Raw genomic sequence first — 20,335 nt, forward strand, 5'->3', positions numbered from 1 at the left:
TCACAATCTGTCTTCCTCAAAGAAAGAAGTTAAATATTTACACAGCCAAAGTGTTCAATATATTCCAGACAAACAAAATCACGTCTTAAATCCACATCTTACAAGTGTTAAGAAATAATTACCAATTGCCTTTGCATAGCCCACTTCGACAAACAACAGAGATCAGAAGGTAATTAAATTACACCTCCTTTTATTTGCCCATCCCAGACAGGTGCCTCGTTCAGTCTCCTCCTCAGCCACACGTGGAGCCTGGTGGGATGTGGCCATGGCCCATCTCCATCAGGCACACTCGTGCAGCTGGCCCTGGCCTGGGCTGTGCAAGGACCCTCAGCTCTGGCCAGCTCTGCCATGCTTCCATTCAGACTGCACTGAGCCCACACTCACAGTCAATGATTCCTGATTTATACTCCTGCTTCCTACTCCAGCTGGTAATTCCTACCTGAGCAAATTCCTACTGAGCTGGGCAGGGAATGCTCCCCTTCCTCCCCACCTCCAAAACTTCTATCTACAGTCTTTTAGAGTCATGGAATGAAAAATGGGCCCAAACCCTGAGCTGCCACAGCTCTTGGGGATGGGCCTGCTCTGGGTCAGTGGCTGCAAAGGAATCTCCAAGCTCCACCAGCACTGGGGATTTTGGCAGTGGTGATACCTCACCCTTGCCACCACCATCCTGCCTGGCACAGGCACAGAGCTGGGAGCTGTGGGCAACTGCAGGGTGAGATGATGCCGAGAGAAAACCTCAGTTCAGTGTCCAGTGTGTGTCCAGTGTGTGTCAGAGAAACCCCCTCCTCTCAGCTGACCTCTGACTGAAACAAGCACCAGCCAGGGCTGGCCATGGTGAGGGGCATGGCCAGCGGTCAGTACTGCAGCCCCCAGTCTCTGCAGCTGTGCTTTTACAGGCTCAAATGTACCTGACTAGGTGACCCCAGTCTGTCCCCATATGAATATTTCCACTTGTGATTACACCACTGTGTGCAGAAGCTGCCAGCAACCTGCCTTTCATCTGGGCTGGGCAACCACAGGAAAGGAGCTGGTGGAGACACAGGGAGAGTGAAGAGGGTTCACAGCAGCCTCAGATACAGGACTTTGCTGTCCTGTATGCAGTGCCCAGCATGGGTCAGGTCCCTAAAGATGCTTCCTTCCAGTTTCACCTGCCCTCATGAGTAAGTGAATGCCCTCCCTTCGCAGCCTTGAAAGGCAAGGTCAGATGGTGCAGCCCTGTGGAGAGCTGGCCAAAGGCTGGACTCCCTCGTCCTGCTGCAGAGACTTGAGCTCCAGGTCCGCGTGAGAGGAGTGCAGCTGGCTGCTGTCACCTGCTGTCCCCAGCACGCCCCATGGGCTTGCACAGGTCCCCGAATGCAGCTGGAGCACCAGAGCAGCAGCTGGGGCAGGCAGCCAGGGACACCTGTGGCCAGTGCTGGCCAGGGCTGGCCAGTGCTGGCCCCAGCACCACGTGCCCCAGCCTGCCCTGCCCCAGCACTGCCACCTCTGCAGCACCTCACCCTGCTCCTCGTGTGGCGGGCAGCAGCTCCGGCCAGTCACAGCGGCCAGTGCTGGCCAGGGCAGCCTCAGGCTGCCACTCTCACCCCCACACCGGGCCAGCACTGGCCCCTCCACCACTGGAACAGGGGCAGGTGCCTGAAGGACTGCGGGTCCTGTGTGCTCCTGGGCTTGGAGGCCAGGCAGAGCTGCCAGGCCCCTCTCCAGGAGCACAGCTCCACGCCGGGCTGGCTGGGCCAGCCTGCGCTCCAGGCAGCCCAGGCACTGTCCGTGCCAGCCCTGCAGCTGCAGCAGCCCACGCTGGGCAGGCACGGCTGGCACAGGAGGAGCCACCACAGCTCCACGGGCACGACACCCACCTGCATCGGCACCTGTGCAGGTGAGCACAAGGGCACGGAATCACAGAACCACTCAGATGGGAAAAGACCTCAGAGTCCAACCTTTGACCAACCATCACCTCATCAACTAGAACACAGCTCGAAGTGCCACATCCAGTCTCTCCTTAAACACCTCCAGGGACAGTAACTCCAGCACCTCTCTGGGCAGCCCATCCCAATGTCTATTCACCCCGAGACAAAATTCTTCCAGACACCCAATGTGAACCTCCCCTAACACAGCTTGAGACTTTGTCCTCTCATCAGTGCTTGTCCAGCCAGCACAGAAGGGCAAACCTTGACCACGGAGGGGCCCCATGGTGACAGGGACATGCAAAGCCAGGCTGGAAGTGCCTGTCCAGGGCAGAGCTCGGGGAGCCTCAGCCCCGCCGTGCCCCGCCGCTCGCAGAGCCCACGGGGTAAAGGGTAACGAGCCCAACTGCCCGGCCTTGTGCAGCGCCGATCACCGACATAAAAACGGGCCGGTAACATCTGCTACCGAACCAGTGAAACTAACTCAACGCCAGAACGGGAGAGAGACCCCCGCCGGCGCTCCCCGGGCGCTGCGAGAGGCGGAGCGGGCACCGCGGAGCCGCACGGGTGGAGCTCTGCGGGCCCGGGGGACCGCGCTGGGCCCCGCGGGGAGCGCCTGACGGAGGGACAAACAGCCCGGCCGGGCCCCGTGTGCTGAGCTGTGCTGAGCTGTGCTGAGCTGAGCTGTGCTGAGCTGTGCTGAGCTGTGCTGAGCTGTACTGTGCTGAGCTGTGCTGAGCTGAGCTGAGCTGTGCTGAGCTGAGCTGTGCTGAGCTGTGCTGAGCTGAGCTGTGCTGAGCTGTGCTGAGCTGTGCTGAGCAGCCCCGGCCCGGCCTGGCCCCGTGCGGAGCGGAGCTAAACTAAACTAAGCTAAGCCGAGCCGAGCTGAGCCGAGCCGAGCCGAACTGAGCCGAGCTGAGCCCGGCCCCGCCCCAGCCACGCCCGCTCGTTTCCGCCCCGCCCCGGAGGCGTGGCCAGAGAGAAAGTGCCGTGTGATTGGCAAGCGCGCGGAGAGGCGTGGCCTGTGTCACGTGGGTGGTTGACGCTGCCGGGTCCCCGGCCCCGCCCTGTGCGGTGGCGTGGTGGCGTCACACGGCGGCGCGGTGACGTCAGAGAGCGGCGCGGGGTCGCGCCGGGCCGGGCGCTTGGGGCGCGATCCCGCTCCCGGTGCGCTCCCGATCCCGATCCCGGTGCGCTCCCGGTGCGATCCCGGCCCCCTCCCGCCATGGCAGCACCGCCCGCAGGTGCGTCCCGCCCGCCCGCCGAGCGCTCCCTCGCGGCCGCGCAGGCGCCGGGCGAGCCGCAGGTCGCGGTTCCCTGGGCCCGGCCGGGCCGCAGCCGCCGGCGCCGGACTGACCTTGGGCCCCGGTGCCGCGGCTGGAACCCGCCGGGGGACGCGGGGTGTGCCGCTGTGCGCCCCGCGGGGCAGAGCACGGTGCCGGGAGGAGCGGGAGGGATCGGCGGGGCCGGGAGGAGCGGCAGGGCCGCAGGAGCGGCCCCGGGCCCGGCAGGTTTGCGGGCAGTGTGGAGCTGCGGCTCCCCTGCCCGAGAGCGGGGAGGAGCCGGCCGGGACCGCTCGGGACTCTCCTGGACCCGGAGCGCGAGGGCTTCCCCAGGGACGGGGACACTGCGCGCATCAAAGGCAGCTGCGGAGAGTAAACGGCTTTCCCGTTCTGCTCCTCATCCTTTCTCTTCCTTCTCTGCCTTTCTCTCCCCCGCCCTTTTCTTCCCTCCTTTTTATCCTCCCTGTTTCTCCCTGCTCCTTCCTCTCTCTCTTGCCCCTCCTTTCCTTTTCCTTCCTCCTTTCTTTCTCCCCTCCTCGTTTCGGTAGGCCCTCATGCCAGGCAGGGCTGTTGTCCCCAAAGGCTCCTTCAGATCCTGGGAGTCTCATGTCTGTTGCTTATGCTGGGGAGGGTTTGAGGGCTGTGGATCCCCCACAGCCTCACATAGCTGTCACAGACCTTCCTCAGGCTGAGCTGGGATCGAGGGTGGGATTTGGGCACCTCTAGAAACATCATTTCCTAGCTGTTAAATAATCCTGTTCTTCTGTCAAACAGGGTTTGCCAGGTAAAAACCCCTGCAGTCATCCTCCAGACTATTTGGTCAAGCTTCCTCTGTCCACACATCCTTCAGGAGCCTGGACCTGACTCAACTCGACTTCTGAAACTTCTCAGCAGGACGTGGATGTCGAGCGTGGGGGCCGATGCGGAGGAGGCTGCATGGCAGTGAAGTGGGACTTGTAAAGAATCTCTCTGCTGTGTCAGTGAAATCACACCTGTGTGACACCTGTGTGACACCTGTGCATCCGCTGTGGGTGCTGCTGCTCAGTTGCTGGCTGAGTTGAGGCACGGTGGTGTTGCCTGCTGTTTTGTGCCACAGGGAGGAAGCAGAGTGTAAGGATCAGGTTTTGTAATGCTGCTGCGTGTATTTGTTTTAGCTCGTTTTTTTTTATAGGTTTTTTGGCAGCCTCTCTTGTGTTCACGCAGTGTTTTATTAGCGTGAGGGTCAACCTTTCACTGTTGGAATTTGTAATTCCAGGGGGATTTATTTCTGTCTTAATTTGAAGGAACACAGAAGGGAAGAACTGCTGCTTTCTATGGTCACCTAGATTTAAGCGAAAATGGTGCAACATCCATCGGATCTGTCTTTTTGCTGCTCTTCCCCTCCAGCCCCTGTGGGTGTTTTTCCAGCAGGATGTTAGGGTGAGGCGGGCAGAGCTGCAGGGCCAGCCACAGCTGTCTCACGTTTGGTTTGTGGCGCGGGGAGGAGGCGCCGGGGCCATGGGTGCGGCGGAGCCGCAGGGCTCCTCGGGCAAGCACTACCTGTGCGGGCTGTGCGCGGCCTTCACCAACATCGTGGTGACGTTCCCCATCCAGAAGGTTCTGTTCCGGCAGCAGCTGTACGGGCTGCGCACGGGGGACGCCGTGCGCCAGCTGCGCCGCGACGGGCTGCGCACGCTTTACCGCGGCATCCTGCCCCCGCTGATGCAGAAAACCACCACGCTGGCCCTCATGTTCGGCCTCTACGAGGATTTCTCAGCACTGCTGCTGAGCCACGCCCGCGCCCCAGAGCTCCTGACGCGCAGCGCGGCCGCCGTGCTGGCCGGCACCACCGAGGCCGTGCTCACGCCCTTCGAGCGCGTCCAGACGCTGCTCCAGGACTACAAACACCACAACAAGTTCACAAACACTTACCAGGCTTTCAAGGTGCTGAAAGCGTATGGGGTGCGGGAGTATTACCGGGGATTGGTACCGATTCTGCTCCGAAATGGGCCCAGCAACGTGCTCTTCTTCGGCCTGCGGGGGCCCATCAAGCAGTGTCTGCCCGAAGCCACCTCGCACAGCTCTCACCTGGTCAACGACTTCATCTGCGGCGGGCTGCTGGGCGCCATGCTGGGCTTCCTCTTCTTCCCTGTGAATGTTGTAAAAACTCGCATGCAAGCTCAGATCGGTGGCGAATTTCAGTCCTTCTCCAAAGTGTTAGTGAAGATCTGGCTGGAGCGTGACAGGAAACTGATCCACCTCTTTCGAGGAGCCCACCTGAACTACCACCGCTCTCTGCTGTCCTGGGGGATCATCAATGCAACCTACGAGTTGCTGCTGAAGCTGCTGTGACCCCGTCCTGCTGCTGGGGTGTCAGCACTCACAGTGTCCTCGGTCCCAGGGAGCAGTGCCTGTGCGCAGGTAATTCCTCCCAGCCTTTGCTATTTATGGGGTGAATGGTGATGCATTAAACCTTGGTGCAATTATGATGAACTTTTTAAACTATTCCTTTGCTGGCAGGTGAGTTTACCCATAACAGAGCTAATGTAAAGGATGTAAAGGATGAGGTGTAAAAGAGAAAAGAAAAGAAGTCTGTATCACTCCCAAAATTCCGTTATGCTCTGTGATGGGATGCACTCCACTGCCCGTGTTTAGAACATGAGAATCAAGGAGGGGCTGAAGAAAAACAATTCCATTGCTTGATCATCTTCCAAGTCTCGATTTTGGAACTGCATTTTCAGCTGTTTTCTGGTCCTCACTGTGTAAAGCTCAAAGGACAGATCTAGAAGGGGATGACTGAAGTGCAGAGCTCCAAGCTGCACCTCAGCCTGCCACAGCCACCACAGGGTGTGGCCTGTGGTGACCGTGTCCTCCAGCCCTGGCACTGAACGTGTGACCTCAGCCCAGGCTGGTCTGTGTGTGTATGTGTGTGTGTTTGTACGTGTGCCTTCCTGTGAAAAGGGACAAGTGGAAGGAATGGGACAGCAAACTCACTAAAGCTTTAAAGTGTCCTTCCTCGTTAAAAACCATGGAGCTCATTCTGCTTTTTGTGAGGATTTTTTTTTTTTTTTTTTAATTGCTGCTTTTTTCTGTTGCCTCCAGCTCCAGGATGAGGGAGGTGTCCCTGTGTGTAATGCTCACAGGACACTCCAGCTCCTGCAGCTGCCCAAGCACTTCGCACACGGCTTCTTGCACTGCCGCGTCTTGTCTTTTCTCAGTTCCCTCCCTGGAATTACCGACCATGAGATGCTTTTACCCAAAACTCGGGGCTCTGCCTGCTTGGTGTGTACTGTTAACAGTTCTGCAAGACAGAGTGGCACAGGCAAGGTGAGATTCCTGGGTTACCTGCTTCAGTGGAGGTCTGTAGGTGCAATGGAGATAAAAAGCCAAAGATGACCTTGGAAGCAGGGAGGCAGGAAAGGTGGTGAGGTTAGAGACGTGTTTCAGGACTTCTGTAGGCATACATTGAAAAGGACTGGCAGAAATCTGTCTTACAGAGACATGGGAGTTGAGAGAGAGAAGGGGCGGATAGATACAGGGGCAGAAGAGCAAGCACAACCCTGGGCTAGATGAGGGTCACAAGAAAAAGTGTTTCAATGTCCTTGAGGGCTTCCTCTTTAATTAAACTAAACATTCATATATGAACCAAAACACTTTGGATGATGGGGAGCAGCAAAGCTTTCAGAAACTGCTTTGAATTTAGCCTTTTGTTAAGTATTGGAGGGGCTATTGCTTTTCTGAAATTTGAGTTTTCCATTTGCTAAAACTGTCTTCCAAATTTGATCCTAATCAGTGTGTTGTAATCATACAGTCCTGAGCTTCACAGACAGCAATGGGTGGGCACAAGCACGAGTTCCTGTATCCCAGTGGTGATTTTCTGCATCTAAATAAAATGTTTACTGGATGTTTGTTACTGGCAGAATCTGATTTTTACCAGTGTACCTTTTTTTTTTTTAATCACTCCTTGATGGAATAAAAAAATCTGCATCCTGTTTCTCTGTGGAAGATGTTATGTGCTCCTGTAACGTCGGGGAAGCCGAACTGTTGAGGGTGAGAGTTTGGCACAAGCCCAGAGCTGCTGAGTTCCCAGCTACTGCAGTAAAAATACAACAGTGGAGCCCTGGGTCTGAGGTTCAGTCAGATTTGACTCTTCATATGTCACTTTCAGAAAAAAGCACTACTGTGACACACACACTTGAGAATGGCAGCATCTAAGCACTGGGTGTTTTTCCTCTTAATTTTAGGGAGCAGGTAAGAGCCAGTGAGCATGGCTCATTTTAACATAAATAAAATACATTTCAATTCAGTGAATTATTAAATGTTTATTATGCAAGCAAGAGAAACTGTCCACAAACAGTAAGTTACTGTACGGCTGTAAGTACAATACTTCCAAAGCAGTTCTGATACTTCATATACGGTATTAAAAGGCTACAGTTTTTACTATGAAATCTCAGGTATTTCAAAATACTCTACATGCACAATTTGTTTCTGTATTAAAAACCTTATACTTAACTGAGGATATTTAGTGCTTTACAAAATGCACCTTTGATTAAGATCAGCCAATGAGAAGTTTCTGTTTCCTGCAGGTCAAAAACATGGGTCGTTGATTTCTTCCCTTCTCTCCAACTTTTTAGAATCTTGTAAACTAAATTTTCTAAAAGCTTTCATTTGGCAAGTGTATTTCTTTTTTTCTAAGAGTTTATATGTCCTAGAGCAACAGACCCAACTATTACGGTGTCAGAACCTTCTCCGCATCAGTACTACCCAAATAAAAATCACAACACAAACAAACAAACAAAGAAAAACAAACCCCACCAAATTAACCAAGACCCCTCCCCCCTCCCGAAAAAACTGATGTTTACATTCTAATTCTGGTAGTAGGCATCGAGCTGTCCTTACCCCAAGACTCCAAGAGTGCAAACAATCGTGTGTGTGCCTGTCGGTACCGCTGTGCTTTTGCTCTATCCCCAAGGTGTGGCGGTGCCCTTGGTGCCAGCCAGCCCCGGGCACTGGGGCAGCCCCGCCAGGTCACTCAGCACACACGGGCTGCCACAGGAGGACAACCAGCCCCGGCAGGGCTCGGCCAGGCGTTCTCCCGCGGGGAGCTCGCGGGTCTGGAGCCACCCACGCTCCGCAGTCAGAGCCCGGCCCCGCGAGGGACCCTGCGGAATTCACCAAGTGCTGCAAGACCAGCTCAGACAGCCCTGCTGCGAGCCACCCTCTCCCTGCCTGTCCTTCATCTCCCTTGGAAATGTTTCCTTACAGTCCTTTAACAATTTTATACGCTTCTCGAGGCTGAGCGTTCAACTTCTGAAACACAACTAGAAGATAAAACTTTTTTTTTTTTGACTACCTAGAAATAACCCAAAGCTCACCAACACGTAACTTCATTGTTTCAGTAATGTTACTGAGAGAGAACTGAAAACACCTGCACCACCACATGACTGTGAAGCATGTCAGCTGTAAGCCACTGAGAAGTGAACTTCACAGGTAAAACGTGGTAAAGCCTTCATGGAAAACTTCCAAGTGGTGTTGAAAAGGAGTAACCGAATGACCAAAATCTACGATTACCTACTTACTCTAATTCAAACTTATTACAAATGTCATCAGAAAAACTAAGTAACATTTCTACAGCATACATGTACAGATTCTGTCATTTTATGCAGCTGCTGGACACGCTACAAAAGCATCAAGGTGACCAAACCCCTTCACCAGGTGAGCTGCCAGTCCCAGAGCCAGGCAGGGCCCGTCAGCCAAACACAGGTGCTGTCAAGGAGAGGTGACAGGTCTGTCACTTCAGGGTAATGGTCCTTTATACAGAAAGGTGAGTGTCCAAAGCTCAGCACAATACTGGTGTAAAACACAGCGTATCATGAGGTAGAATTAAAAAGGTAACACTCAGTGCATATTCACAGGCATAGCATTACAGTCACTAGGGATCCACCAGTCTGAGGAGGTTCTGACAGGAAAAACAGGAAACAGCCTTGAAACAGACAGACAGATCCACCCAAGAACCACCTCGGTCCTGTGGGTGCTCCTTCACCTCCACAACAAACACTGTGCAAGCCCGTGAGAACTCTAAGATTCTCTCAAGTCTCCCTGTAATCTCCTCCATGATGTGTAATAAAACATTAAATAAGGTGAGAAAACAGCAGCCTGGCAGTGGGACAGCAAATGCTTGGGGAAAAGCTGCCGTGGCCCTGGGCAGGACCTGGGCTTTTTTCCCCCCAAACAACTTGGCCCATTATAAACTCCTTGTAGCTCTTCTTTCGCAGAAAAGTCTTGTATCCCATGCTTGTCCCCAGGTTTCCCACACATTTCGCTCCCAGGGCATTGAACCACAGCCAAGGGAAGTGCCCTGAGCTGCTTTAACAACCCAGCAGACCCACCTGCCCCACCTGCTCAGGCCAGCAGAAGGGATGTTTGTCTTCAGATTGCCAAACACATAAAACTGAAGGCTTTGTATTACCTAAGAAATTCTCCAAAGGAGGAAACTTGGGATTTTTTTCTCTTGTAATGCAGAGGCTGAAGTTTCAATGATTTCTGCATCAACACCAGGGTGTACTACCCACATAAATACAAAACTACAGGAGGGTCCTCAGGCTTACCTTTCCAGCTCTCTCACATCCACAAATGTTGTCTTTATCCCCAAATATGTTTTGCAAAAGGCTTTGTAAGAGTCAGCTTTGAACAAGTGTGCTCCGTTGAGCCAGAGAGAGTGAACCTGAACACCAGCAGGTGACAGTCCTTTCAGGTAAAATTCCCTGCTGAACTTGAGTGTGTGACTGGTCTGCAAAACTTCAGTGAAATGCTAAAAAAACCCCAACTTGGAACATGTAAGTGATAAGAATGTTATAAACCGATATGGATGTACAAGACTGAAATACCTGTGCATTTACAAGGTTAGCTCTATTAACTCGAGGAATTAAATGTGGCATTCACACTTTGGGTGTGACCATTGAATCACAGAGTACCCTAAGCTCGAAGGGATCCCCAGGGATCACCCAGTGCCACCCTGCCCTGCCCAGACCTCCCAGCAATCCCCCTGGGCATCCCTGGAGCGCTGTCCAAAGGCTCCTGGAGCTCTGGCAGCCTCGGGGCTGTGCCCATTCCCTGGGGAGCCTGGGCAGTGCCAGCACCTCTGGGGGAAGAACCTTTCCTGATGTGCATCCCAAATCCCTGTCCCAGCTCCAGCTGTTCCTGGGTGCTGTCCCTTGTCACAGAACTGAAGTGATCACTACCTGCCCATCCACTGCCCCACAAGATGTTCAAGAGCACAATGAGATCTCAGATTCCTCCAAGCTGAACAAACACAGTGATCTCAGCTGCTCCTCCTACGGCTTCCCCTCCAGACCCTTTCACTGAGGTGAGCATTACTGTGTTTCACACCTGATGACAAGCCTGGTTAGATCCAGACAGATCTCACTTTTGACAGGTTTGCTTTTAATCCCCTCCCAAACTGACAGCACATGTGAAGAAACGCTCATCTGGAGATAACAGGGACACATCCAAATTCATTTCTCCCACGACAAGAGTGCAGGCAAGGCGTGTGGAAAAACAGCCAGGTGGGAAATACCCAAACATCACCAGGAAGCTGGCATGTTTCAGCTGTCGGGTGGTGTGGAAAGTCCCCTGCAACAGAAACCTGCCAGAGGAGGGGCCAGAGCTGCCCTGCTGAGTGAAGCCAGAGAGGTCCTCTGGGCCAGGCTCTTCCTGGTGCTGGGTGGCGGGCTCGAGGGGAGCCTGCCTGCACAGGGGGTGTGCCTGGGTGACCTCCAGTGGTCCCTGCCAGCCTAAGCCACACTGTGACTCATTTTTCTAGCCAATGACAACCACATTAACATAGAAATAAAAGCAAAATTCCTTTTTCTTTCTTTTTTTTTTGTTTGTTTTGGTTTTTTCTTTTTTTTTCCTTTTTTTTTTTTTTTGTGAGAGTAACTAACCGTGTTGCTTACGTAGACAAGCAGCCCATTATCTACTAATCACCACAGAGTTGCTTCAGCGACAGAAGAGGAAGCAGAGGTGAGGCAGTCCAGCTCCTCTGGGACAGGAGTACCTGGGCACCCTGCCCCTCTGTGTTGTTCCAAACAGCCCAGTGGAGTTGTGCTGAAGGAAACAATCAAGTATCAGGGTACAAACACAGCAGGACAGCAGCCCCTTTGCACAGCATCAGCAGGAGCAGAGGGCTGCTGGCGGGGCCGCAGGCTCGCAGATGCAGGACCAAGATCCGCACGGTGCTGACCTGAAAAATCCTCCCATCATCACGTCCCGAGACCACAGTCACCGTGACCTCCTCTGGATTCAGAGATTTTGGAGAGAGCACACTTCCACTAAGCTGAAGTAAAACCCACCAATGTCCATCCACAGGTGCCGCTGCTGTGCCTAGAACTTTGGCTGGTAGAGGGAGACGCGTCCGCTAAGGCACCCCGAGGCGATCTGACAGTGCGTGGGGGAGAACTTGGTGGTGAGCACCACGTCGTTGTGGGAGTAGAGCGAGCGGATCTCGCGCAGGGGGCTGGCCTCCCGCGGCAGGCAGTCCACCAGCTCGCTGCAGTGCGCGTCGAAGCCCAGCAGGCGGATGCCGAAGCCGTGCGGGGACGAGATCATGCGGCCGTCGGGGCTGAAGCAGAGCTCCTTGATGTAGCCCCGGCCCACGTTGGCCTCCTCGATGCAGTGCGTCAGGCGCAGGGAGCAGCGCGGGGACACGGGGCGCACCGGAGCTCCTTCCTGGAATTCATAGACACAAGTCCACTAAAGGGAGAGGCAGAGAAAGGGACACTGAAAGAGAAGTAAAGCACTGCAAACACACATTCCCTCCCCCTGCACCTCAACAGGTGTGTCAACAGGCAATGGCACAGGAGGGCCATGCTCCTGCTGACCTGCTCCCCTGTGAGCACCTCTGGCCACTGCCCCAGCACCTCCCTCCCCTGCCCAACCAAAGCACCTGCCCAGCACCCAAGAGCTATTTTAATTAAATGGCTGCTAGATATAATCTTTCCAATACAGGTTTCATCTGCAGAGAGCAAAGCCTAATCCTTTGGCGAGGCACCTGCTCTAATTTAGTAAAAATTTAAATTAAATCTGTAAAGTCAAATTAAGCTGACTGTAACTTAGAGCAGATCACTGGCATTTTATGCCTTTGACTTCAAAAGGAATGGAATCTTGAAACAACAGGGTAACACAGTTTTGAAGGCAGGTTATGAACAGCTCTACAGAGTCTGTTATTTGTGAGACACAGTAAGGATCCCTGCCTGTCATCTCATTATTTAATCTCAAAACAAATGTAAAAAAAAAATTATCAATGACAAAGTTTATATTGTGTTAATTCCACTTCTGCCCTTAGACAAGCATTCCTAGCTCTGTTTCATGCATCCTTCTGAAATAAGGGAGGGAAAATACCAGTGAGTATTAATAAAACAGAGTAAGGCAGACTCCAGGACCAAGAGAAATTATAACTCAGTCAATCATCAGTACCAAGTGACCCAATGTAACAATGCAGCCACAAACAAAAATATTCTGTGTTGTATAGCAGTTTGATTGCTACAGAACCAGCATTAAAAGTTTAACCAATCTGCTAAGCTTCCAGCAAGTCCTCTACAGTTGTGTAAAGGGTTACCATTAAAAATAATGGCTTTCTTTAACAATGACAACAACAAAATAAAACCCAAACAAATACAGACAGACAAAAAAAATCCCACCAAAACCAAAAGAAACAAATGAACCTCAATTTACATCAACAATTAAATTAACTAAACCATTTATTATTGGTCAAGTACTATTGTCTATTGTTGGCCAAGTTAGAGGAGCAGAATCTGCAGCTTGCAGCTGAACTGCAGCTGGTCTTACGACTTCCTGAATCGAGGAAAAGGCTTGAAGCAGGCTCCACCAGGAAGATCATTTTAAAAAAAAAGAAAAGACACATCTGACTGCACATATCTTAAAGAAGAACACGAGGTGATGTGTTACCTCCTGGTCATCTGTGTTGCTGGAGCAGCGCAGCAGCGTGGCCCAGCCCTTGGGGTGCAGCTGCAGTGACGTGATGCAGTTCCCACGATCTCTTTCTCCAGGAACCTCTGGTGTTAACACCTCAAGGCTATTTCTAGGTGATCCCCCTGCAAGAGGAATTACCTGTGAGTCCCTGAGCAATCCACACGTTGACCATCACCTCTCTCACCAGCCCTGCTGCTGAAATGGGGTCACACCTGTGGCAGCTGCCAGGACAGACCACACTATCGGGACAGGAACCTCAAAGGGTTACAGGAACCCTGAGCCAACAGCAATGGCTCAATCCTCACTTCAAACAGCTGCTTTTTTTTTTTTTATTTGAGTGCCAAGACCTTGTCCTGGGGTGACTTTATGATGCTCGTGTCCCCAGTAGCCTTGTTCATGTTACATATTAAATCCTGCACCTTTAGGACTGGCTCTGAGAGCAGAAGGGGGAAAGAAGAAGCCGCGGTTTGTGCTCACAAAGAGCCCTCACTCACCCACGTGTTTCTCCAGACTGTGCTGTCTGCAGCTCTGTCCACAGAGCTCTCCTTTGCTTTTAGTTAGTTTTAGCTAGCTGAGGCAGAGGAGTTCCCTGGACCTTTTTATTCTTTTTCCTTTAATCTGTTCAATCCTGCTCTGGACTGCAAACCCAGCCAAACCCCAGGAGCTCTCACCTGGGGCCCACCAGGGCCTGGGCCTCGGCACTTTCCAGCACAGGAGGGACTGATAAGAAACTGAGCGAGCTGAGCTACACCACATGAAAAGGACTTTTCTGGATTTGCCATCTCATTGAACCGCAAGAGGTTTTATTGTTTAATATATATTTTTTTTTTTTATGCTCATAGGTACTTTGCTTGTTAAATAAACATTTTTTCCACTTTCCTCCAATAAATTTCTTCCTGAACCAGCTGAGGAAGGGGTGCTTGTATTTGGAGGGACCCCATTCATAAGTTTTCCCCCAAATTTGCCCCAAACCAGGACAGACCTGAATTGAACTAGCCCACACTGACAGCTACATGAACCTTCCACAGTTATGCTCTTCATTAGCATTAAAGCCAAATTTATAAAGAGTGAAGTTTTTATGAAATTGCTGATTCTCAAACCTGTATAATGTGCTCTCCAAACTCCTTCCAATGCTTGCTTGGCTTGTAGCTTTTTTCCCTTCCTCCCCTCACCCCCAGGTAAATCACTCCCTGGCATCCAGGTAAGTCTTCCCTCAGCAGTATGCTTCAGCATCTCAGAACCATGAGTAGCTAAATATTAACATTACATTGCTTTGAAATTGCAAAGGATGCAGAAAGTATTCATCCATTTGCCAAGTTCATGCTGATTCTCTGAATTTTTCCCTTAAGATCACTCACACAAACTTTGTTCAAGGAAAAACATGAGGAAAAGGGACTTTTACCTCTATGTAACCATAACGTATTGACATAAAATACAGATCTTCTTACTTTTACCAGATTTCTCAGACACGAAACCTGATTAGATTCCCAGGCTTTGGTGTGCAATGAGATTTTATTGGTTTAACAGAAGTCTCAGCAACACCATTCTTTAAAAACTGCAGGATAAAAAAGCCGTTTTTCATTATTGTACTCTGAATATGTTTTTGTACTCTGAATTACTGTACTTTGATTACGTTTTTTATATTGCACTCTGTCCTCTCTAGGATACAGTAAATCAAAGTCCAGGATTTTTTCTCACTGATCTCTTTTCTTAGTGATCTTTTCCTACCTTCTCGCTGGGAGGGCCGTGACAAGGTTTTCTCAGAGAGCGGCCCCGAGTTGTTCTGGTGACAGGGTGAACCCACAGCTCGAGGGCCAGAGGAGCCTGATGATGTTACATCTGCAAAGAGCAGCAGACAGGTGAGCCCACAGGTAGCCCAGCACACGTGGGCTGCTGGCCAAGAGCACCCCACTGAACACCCCAGCACAGGACCTGCCACAGACGGCTTCACCAGCATTCACCTGAGCTTGATGTGGTCCTCCTGGCTCTTAAAATCGGGTAGCTGCCAACCTCTAAAGACTTGTTTAGGTCAAGGTCGTGCAAAATCAGAAGGTAACCAGAGGAGGTGGAGATCAGCATTTTGGAACAGTCTGGTGTCAGCCTCATTCGCATCAGAAAACGGGTGTGAAAAAACTTCTTGTGGGGACATCCATCCTCTGTGCACCTGGACAGCAAGACAAGCACAGGAGGGGCTGTGGTCAGCTCTGGCTCCTGATTGTGTCCACAAGGGTCCAGGATGTGCCCAGCATGGCACACTTTGTTTACCCCAAAACCCTTTTCTGAGTGCTGTCTTTATCCTGCCTTTTAATGGAATGGGTGAAGTCACATATGCCTACAACTACAACAGTGAGGACAGAACCTGCTTCAGAAGGAAGAAGGAACACAGCCTTCTGTGCTATCTTTTAGCACATCAGCAAGAGAAGCTCCTTTCTAGCCATTTACTATCAGAGAGGTGATGCAAGCTCTTGGTAAGGGCTGCCAACTCCTCCCAGCATTTCAGAAGACAGTGCAGCCCCACTCTAGGAGGCAGGCTGTGCATCTTGCACAGGAGGGCAGGAGCACCTGTCCAGGTGTGCTGCAGAAGGGCCACAGGGCGAGCACAGCCACCCACCTGTTGGTGTCCCAGATGATCACGTTTCCATCAAAGCCCGAGGTCACCAGTAACCTGGTGTTGGTGTCATACTCGATGTTCTTGACCCAGCTGGTGTGGCCATGCAAGGTGCACACTTTGGTGTTGAGCTTCCTCAGGTCCCAGAGCGCGATGGTGGTGTCGTCGGAGCACGTCGCAAACAGCCGGTTATCCAGGAACCTGGGGCAGCAGGGAAACACCGCCGTGCTCAGGGCTGCCTGCACAGCAACTCTGCTGAAGCAGGAGCACACACCAACTCAGAGATAACAGAGCAGCCCCAAAAACCTCTCAAAACTTACTGCAGAACATGTGCCAGTGAAAGCCCCGTGAAAAGCAGAACTGCTGGGACATGAACCAGCAGCACCTCTGTAGCAGCAAACGAGCAAACACAGCGGCACAGCAGAAGTTTGGTTTGGTGGTTTTTTAGGGGGTTTGTGTGTTAATGAACTGTGTGCAAATCACACAAGAGTCAAACCAGCAGTGGAGCACATGCCCAGACAGAACCCCTGCAGTAACTCAGTCTGTTCCCTCTCCAGACAGCGCTCAGCTCGGCGGGGCTGGGAGCAGCACAGCCAGGAAATGAACTGAATAAATGGAGTCCAGAGTTCACTGAAGCAAATGCAAGGCTTTTCAGAAAAACCAAGTGAAGATGAGACCTTGCTTGAGAATAGACTGACAAAAGTTATTTGGTTCAGTGAGAAAACGAACGGATGAAATCACTGAGGTTGCACTATGCGGCTCAAAGGTGAGCACCGCTGGAATTCAAGCAGGCTTTCACTTTCAGAAGGACAAGGCATGCCAGTTTATGTCTGGAATTCATTGGATGAAGGCACTCAACTAAGAAAGGCCTTACCTGAGGTAAAAGGAACAAGACACCCATCCAAAAAACACAAACTAAAAATCCTTTAAGCCCAGAGCTACACCACACAAGAGCAGCAACTCTGAAAAATGAACAACAACCATCATGGGGAAAATCCCAAACTTTGGTAAATAGTAAGCATTTTTGGTGCTCACTACAAGGAACTTCTGCAGTGCTACAGTGTCTGAAATCCTGCTCATTACCTGAACAAGGCTCCAGGCAATACTGTAGAAGCTGTGTGCACAACAGAGTTCAGTTCCTTTGTGTCAGACAGACACACATTTTAATCCAGCTGATGTAAAACATCAGTCTTTTATAAAAAGGACAACCAGCTTGTGAAAAACATCAACTTATCTGATGAATGGGGCACCCTACATCATATTTGGTCCTCCTGAGTGAAAACACTCAGAATGTTCTACATGTCTTGGGATTTTTTGTTTGGGTTTAGTTCTTGGTTGAGGTTTGCTGTTGCTGTGTAGTTGGTTCTTGTTTTGGGGTTTTGGAGTGGGTTTTTGCTTTGAGAAGCTGAGTGAAAAGCAGCTGCAATATTGTTAGACTGCTACCTTAAATTCATACCTCAAAATCTATTCCCAGAACCAGAACAGCTCAGAACACCTGAATTTAAAAGGAAAAATACTACATGATAAAAATAGTGATGGATTTAGATTGCTGCTCTTGCTATTTCCAGCTCTAGCCCCAGACAGTGGCAGAGGATTTAAACTATAATGCCTCAGTATAGGCTGAGTCGTGTCAGAACGTCCCTCCTGACCTACCTGATGTTATTTACACAGTCTTCATGAGCCTCAGAGAGAGTCTTGATGTGCTTTGAAGATATTGGGTCAAAGAGCAGGACTTCAGTCTGCTCACAGGCGACAGTCAGCACTGACCTGCAGGGAACAGAACAGAAAACTCCGTGTTGGTGTTGGGTTTTGCTCTCAGGCAGGTGCCTGTCATGCCACAGACTCCCTGTGTCACCTGGTCCCTCTGCCCTCACCTACCAGGGGTTCTGAAACAGGAAAAGTAGCACTGAATCAAAGGTCTATCTGCAGTGTCTATATGGCCTTTTGCAATCCAGTCATGGTTTTCCTTCACTAAAACCTCGCAAGATACAGATTCAGCGCCACCGGGGGGATGCCAGCACTCGCTGGCAGGGTTGTCACCCCCGGCCCCTCTCCCCTGGAAAGGAAGAGTCCCTCTCCAGCAGGTGAGGTGAGAGGAGCACAGGATGACTCCTCTCGCTAGGTACCTGCCCCAGTTATTTAAACCGAAGCCCGGAGGTGCTGCTGGAGTGAAGAGCGGTGACGCCTGCTCACCAGGACGGCGCTGGCGCCGGGGGATGCCCGGGCACGCCGGGATGGGGACGGTGGGCAGCCCCAGCCGCGGAGCCCGCACGGCGCTACCGTGCTCGGGCACGGATCCCGGGCACACCTACCCGTCGGGCGAGTACTCCAGGTTGAAGACGGCGCCGTGCGTGCGGGTGCTGAGGGACACGGAGTCGGCGGGCTGGATGGCGCCGTACAGCCCGGTCATGGCGCCGAACGTGTCCCGCGCCGGGTCCACGGCGGCCCCGCGGCCCAGGCAGCGCCCGCGCAGCCACGCGAACAGCCCGCCGGGGGCGCCGGGCCCCGGGTCGGCGGGGTCGCTGTGGCGGGGGGGCTCCGGGTCCGGCCCTGGGTCCGGCCCTGGGTCTGGCCCCGGGTCTGGGTCCAGCCCCGGCCCCGGCCCCAGCCCCGGGCCCTTGCTCATGGCGGCGGCAGCGCCGGCCGCGTCCGCCCCCTGCCGGCCGCCCCACGCCACTGCGCCTGCGCGACCCCGCCCCTGCCGCCGCCGGCGCGCCGTCTCGAGGCCACGCCCACAGAAGTCACGTGTTATGCGCCCCACGTGACCGCGGCTCCCTCAGGGCCGGCCTTGCTGCCGGAGCGGCCGCGCCACCGGCACCGGCACCGGGACCGGCACCCCGGGAACGGCACCGAGCGGCACCGAGCGGCACCGGCACCGAGCGGACCCCCGGGAGCGGCCGGGCCCCCTGCTGTGCCGTTCGGAGGAACGGGGAACACGCTCGTAACGGCGGTTCGCTGTCTGCGGGGAGGCGCGGGAGAGCCCGGGCGGTGCCGGTCCGGGCGGTGCCGGTCCGGGCGGTGCCGGTCCGGGCGGTGCCGGTCCGGGCGGTGCCGGTCCGGGCGGTGCCGGTCCGGGATCCCCAGCACCGGCTCCGGGATCCCCAGCACCGGCTCCAGACGGACAGAGCAGCTGTGCCTTGGGCTGCTCGGCCTGAGAGCTGAGACACAGCGGCAAACAGGGGGCTGAGCACTAATTAATAGAAAAGGGATGTCATGTATAACCAGTTCATGCTGATATCTTTGTACAATGTGTAAATAGTTTCGATGGTCGGCGAGCAGCGTTTTGTAGGAACCACCCAGCTCCTGCTCTGTGCAAACTTGGACAAAAATTTGGCTAAACCCCATGCCTCAGCTGGGCTGTGCCCCGGGGAATGAGCCCCCGGTGGGGACAGTGCATCTGTCCCCAGTCCTGGGCTGTCCCCACCCCCGGCCCTGCACCTTTTGCCCTCTTAAAGACAATTAGCAGGAGGTTTTTTTCTAAACTACTCAGGGAACGTCAGGGTCCCTCCTCCTTACAAAAGCTACTGCTTTAGTGGTCTCTGGATAGTTCTCCTTAAGTTTTTATAATCATACTGGCATTTTTATAAACACATTCAATGTCAATATGTTTTTTCAAGCCGCATGTTCCGAGAGTGTGGAAGACAAAACCTCAGTTTTGGCAAAGAGGAGGAGTCCAGAGAGGCCTCCTTAGTCCAGTCCAGTGCTGGAAGTACAGAACAGGTGCCAGTGAGGATGGGATCCATAACAGTCCCAGGCTTTGAGTCGAACAGCAGGACCAACCCCTCCTCTGGGGTCTGATTCATGCTGGGAGTGTCACTGTGCCCTCTCTCTTATCCCCAAAATGCTCCTTCTGTCCCCCACAGAAGAACTCGGTTCTTCTTCAAAATATTCTTTGTCCCTTGTGTGTTACCTGAGGTCTTACCCCAAAATTGTCTCTACCTGTCTACTACTGACGACACTTTTGCCTCAAAATTGCCAGCTCAATCCTGGATCTGCCTCATTGCTGGGGACCTGCTGGGACATCTGTGGTCCTGACCCCAGTCACAGGGAGCTGAGGGATGATGGCACAGGGGGGCCACACCAGGGGCTGGGGCCAGGAGGAGGTGAGGTGGGGTCTGTGGGCTGCTGGGACATGCTTGGAGCCCAGTTTGTTCATGGAGAAACAAGAACTGCAGCAGCCCCAGCACAGAGGGTGGCATTAATGCTCTGGGCTTGGAGAACAGTTTCTTGGCAGGGTAGCTCTGGGGAATGTAAAATATACTCCCGAGAGTGCCTCGGGGAAACAGATGCTTTCCTAGGAAACAAAGCACGAGTCAGTGTTGCAGCTAAGCCTGTGGGTGAGAATCCCCCAGCCCCATGGAACCAGGGCCCCCACACCCTGCAGGATTTCAGGACAGCCCTGGACATGCTGTGGGCTGGAAGGGGTTTCCAAGAGGTGCAGCTCGCCTCAGTGCCCAGTCAGGTTTGTGCTGGACCTGCCTGGACATCCTGCTCTGCACTGGGCTTGGGTTCATTTCTTCCCGGTGGGTGCAGGGCCATGTTCCGCATTCAGGGTGAGGAGAATTCCA

At 52.9% G+C, this 20,335-nt stretch overlaps 2 protein-coding genes across 8 annotated transcripts; one reads left to right on the forward strand and one right to left on the reverse strand.

Annotated features, from left to right (window-relative positions):
- The first annotated feature begins 2,990 nt into the window (after positions 1–2,990).
- Positions 2,991–7,161, forward strand: SLC25A51 (solute carrier family 25 member 51). 7 transcript variants are annotated; one of them, XR_009280695.1, is made up of 3 exons: positions 2,991–3,151; positions 3,965–5,590; positions 5,690–7,161. XR_009280695.1 is itself a non-coding variant. In XM_058864437.1 (2 exons), exon 2 carries the CDS (start codon positions 4,688–4,690, stop codon positions 5,519–5,521), a length of 834 nt encoding a protein of 277 aa, XP_058720420.1. In that variant the 5' UTR covers positions 2,992–3,151; positions 3,965–4,687; the 3' UTR covers positions 5,522–7,161. The 7 variants fall into 7 exon arrangements, 5 of the variants coding, with proteins under 5 accessions (XP_058720420.1, XP_058720421.1, XP_058720423.1 ...); XR_009280696.1 differs by having other exon boundaries at positions 6,272–7,161; XM_058864437.1 differs by having other exon boundaries at positions 2,992–3,151; positions 3,965–7,161.
- Positions 7,162–10,934: 3,773 nt separating this feature from the next.
- On the reverse strand, positions 10,935–18,447 carry DCAF10 (DDB1 and CUL4 associated factor 10). Its single transcript, XM_058864436.1, has 7 exons — positions 18,080–18,447; positions 17,421–17,534; positions 15,771–15,968; positions 15,121–15,323; positions 14,888–14,998; positions 13,136–13,281; positions 10,935–11,920 (listed from the first exon to the last, which is right to left on the reverse strand). Exons 1-7 carry the CDS (start codon positions 18,391–18,393, stop codon positions 11,552–11,554), a joined length of 1,455 nt encoding a protein of 484 aa, XP_058720419.1. The 5' UTR covers positions 18,394–18,447; the 3' UTR covers positions 10,935–11,551.
- Between the last annotated feature and the right edge of the window lie 1,888 nt (positions 18,448–20,335).

The sequence above is a fragment of the Poecile atricapillus genome, chromosome Z, assembly GCF_030490865.1.
Source record: "Poecile atricapillus isolate bPoeAtr1 chromosome Z, bPoeAtr1.hap1, whole genome shotgun sequence".
Lineage (NCBI taxonomy): Eukaryota > Metazoa > Chordata > Aves > Passeriformes > Paridae > Poecile > Poecile atricapillus.

Excerpts from the sequence above, each read along its gene's own strand:
- SLC25A51 (XM_058864437.1), top strand. The coding sequence starts at position 4,688 with ATGGGTGCGGCGGAGCCGCAGGGCTCCTCGGGCAAGCACTACCTGTGC.
- DCAF10 (XM_058864436.1), bottom strand. The coding sequence starts at position 18,393 with ATGAGCAAGGGCCCGGGGCTGGGGCCGGGGCCGGGGCTGGACCCAGAC. Across the intron at positions 15,324-15,770 it reads ATCATCTGGGACACCAACAG|GTGCACAGAGGATGGATGTC; the intron begins GTGGGTGGCTGT and ends CTTGCTGTCCAG. Across the intron at positions 11,921-13,135 it reads GCAACACAGATGACCAGGAG|TGGACTTGTGTCTATGAATT; the intron begins GTAACACATCAC and ends CTCTCCCTTTAG.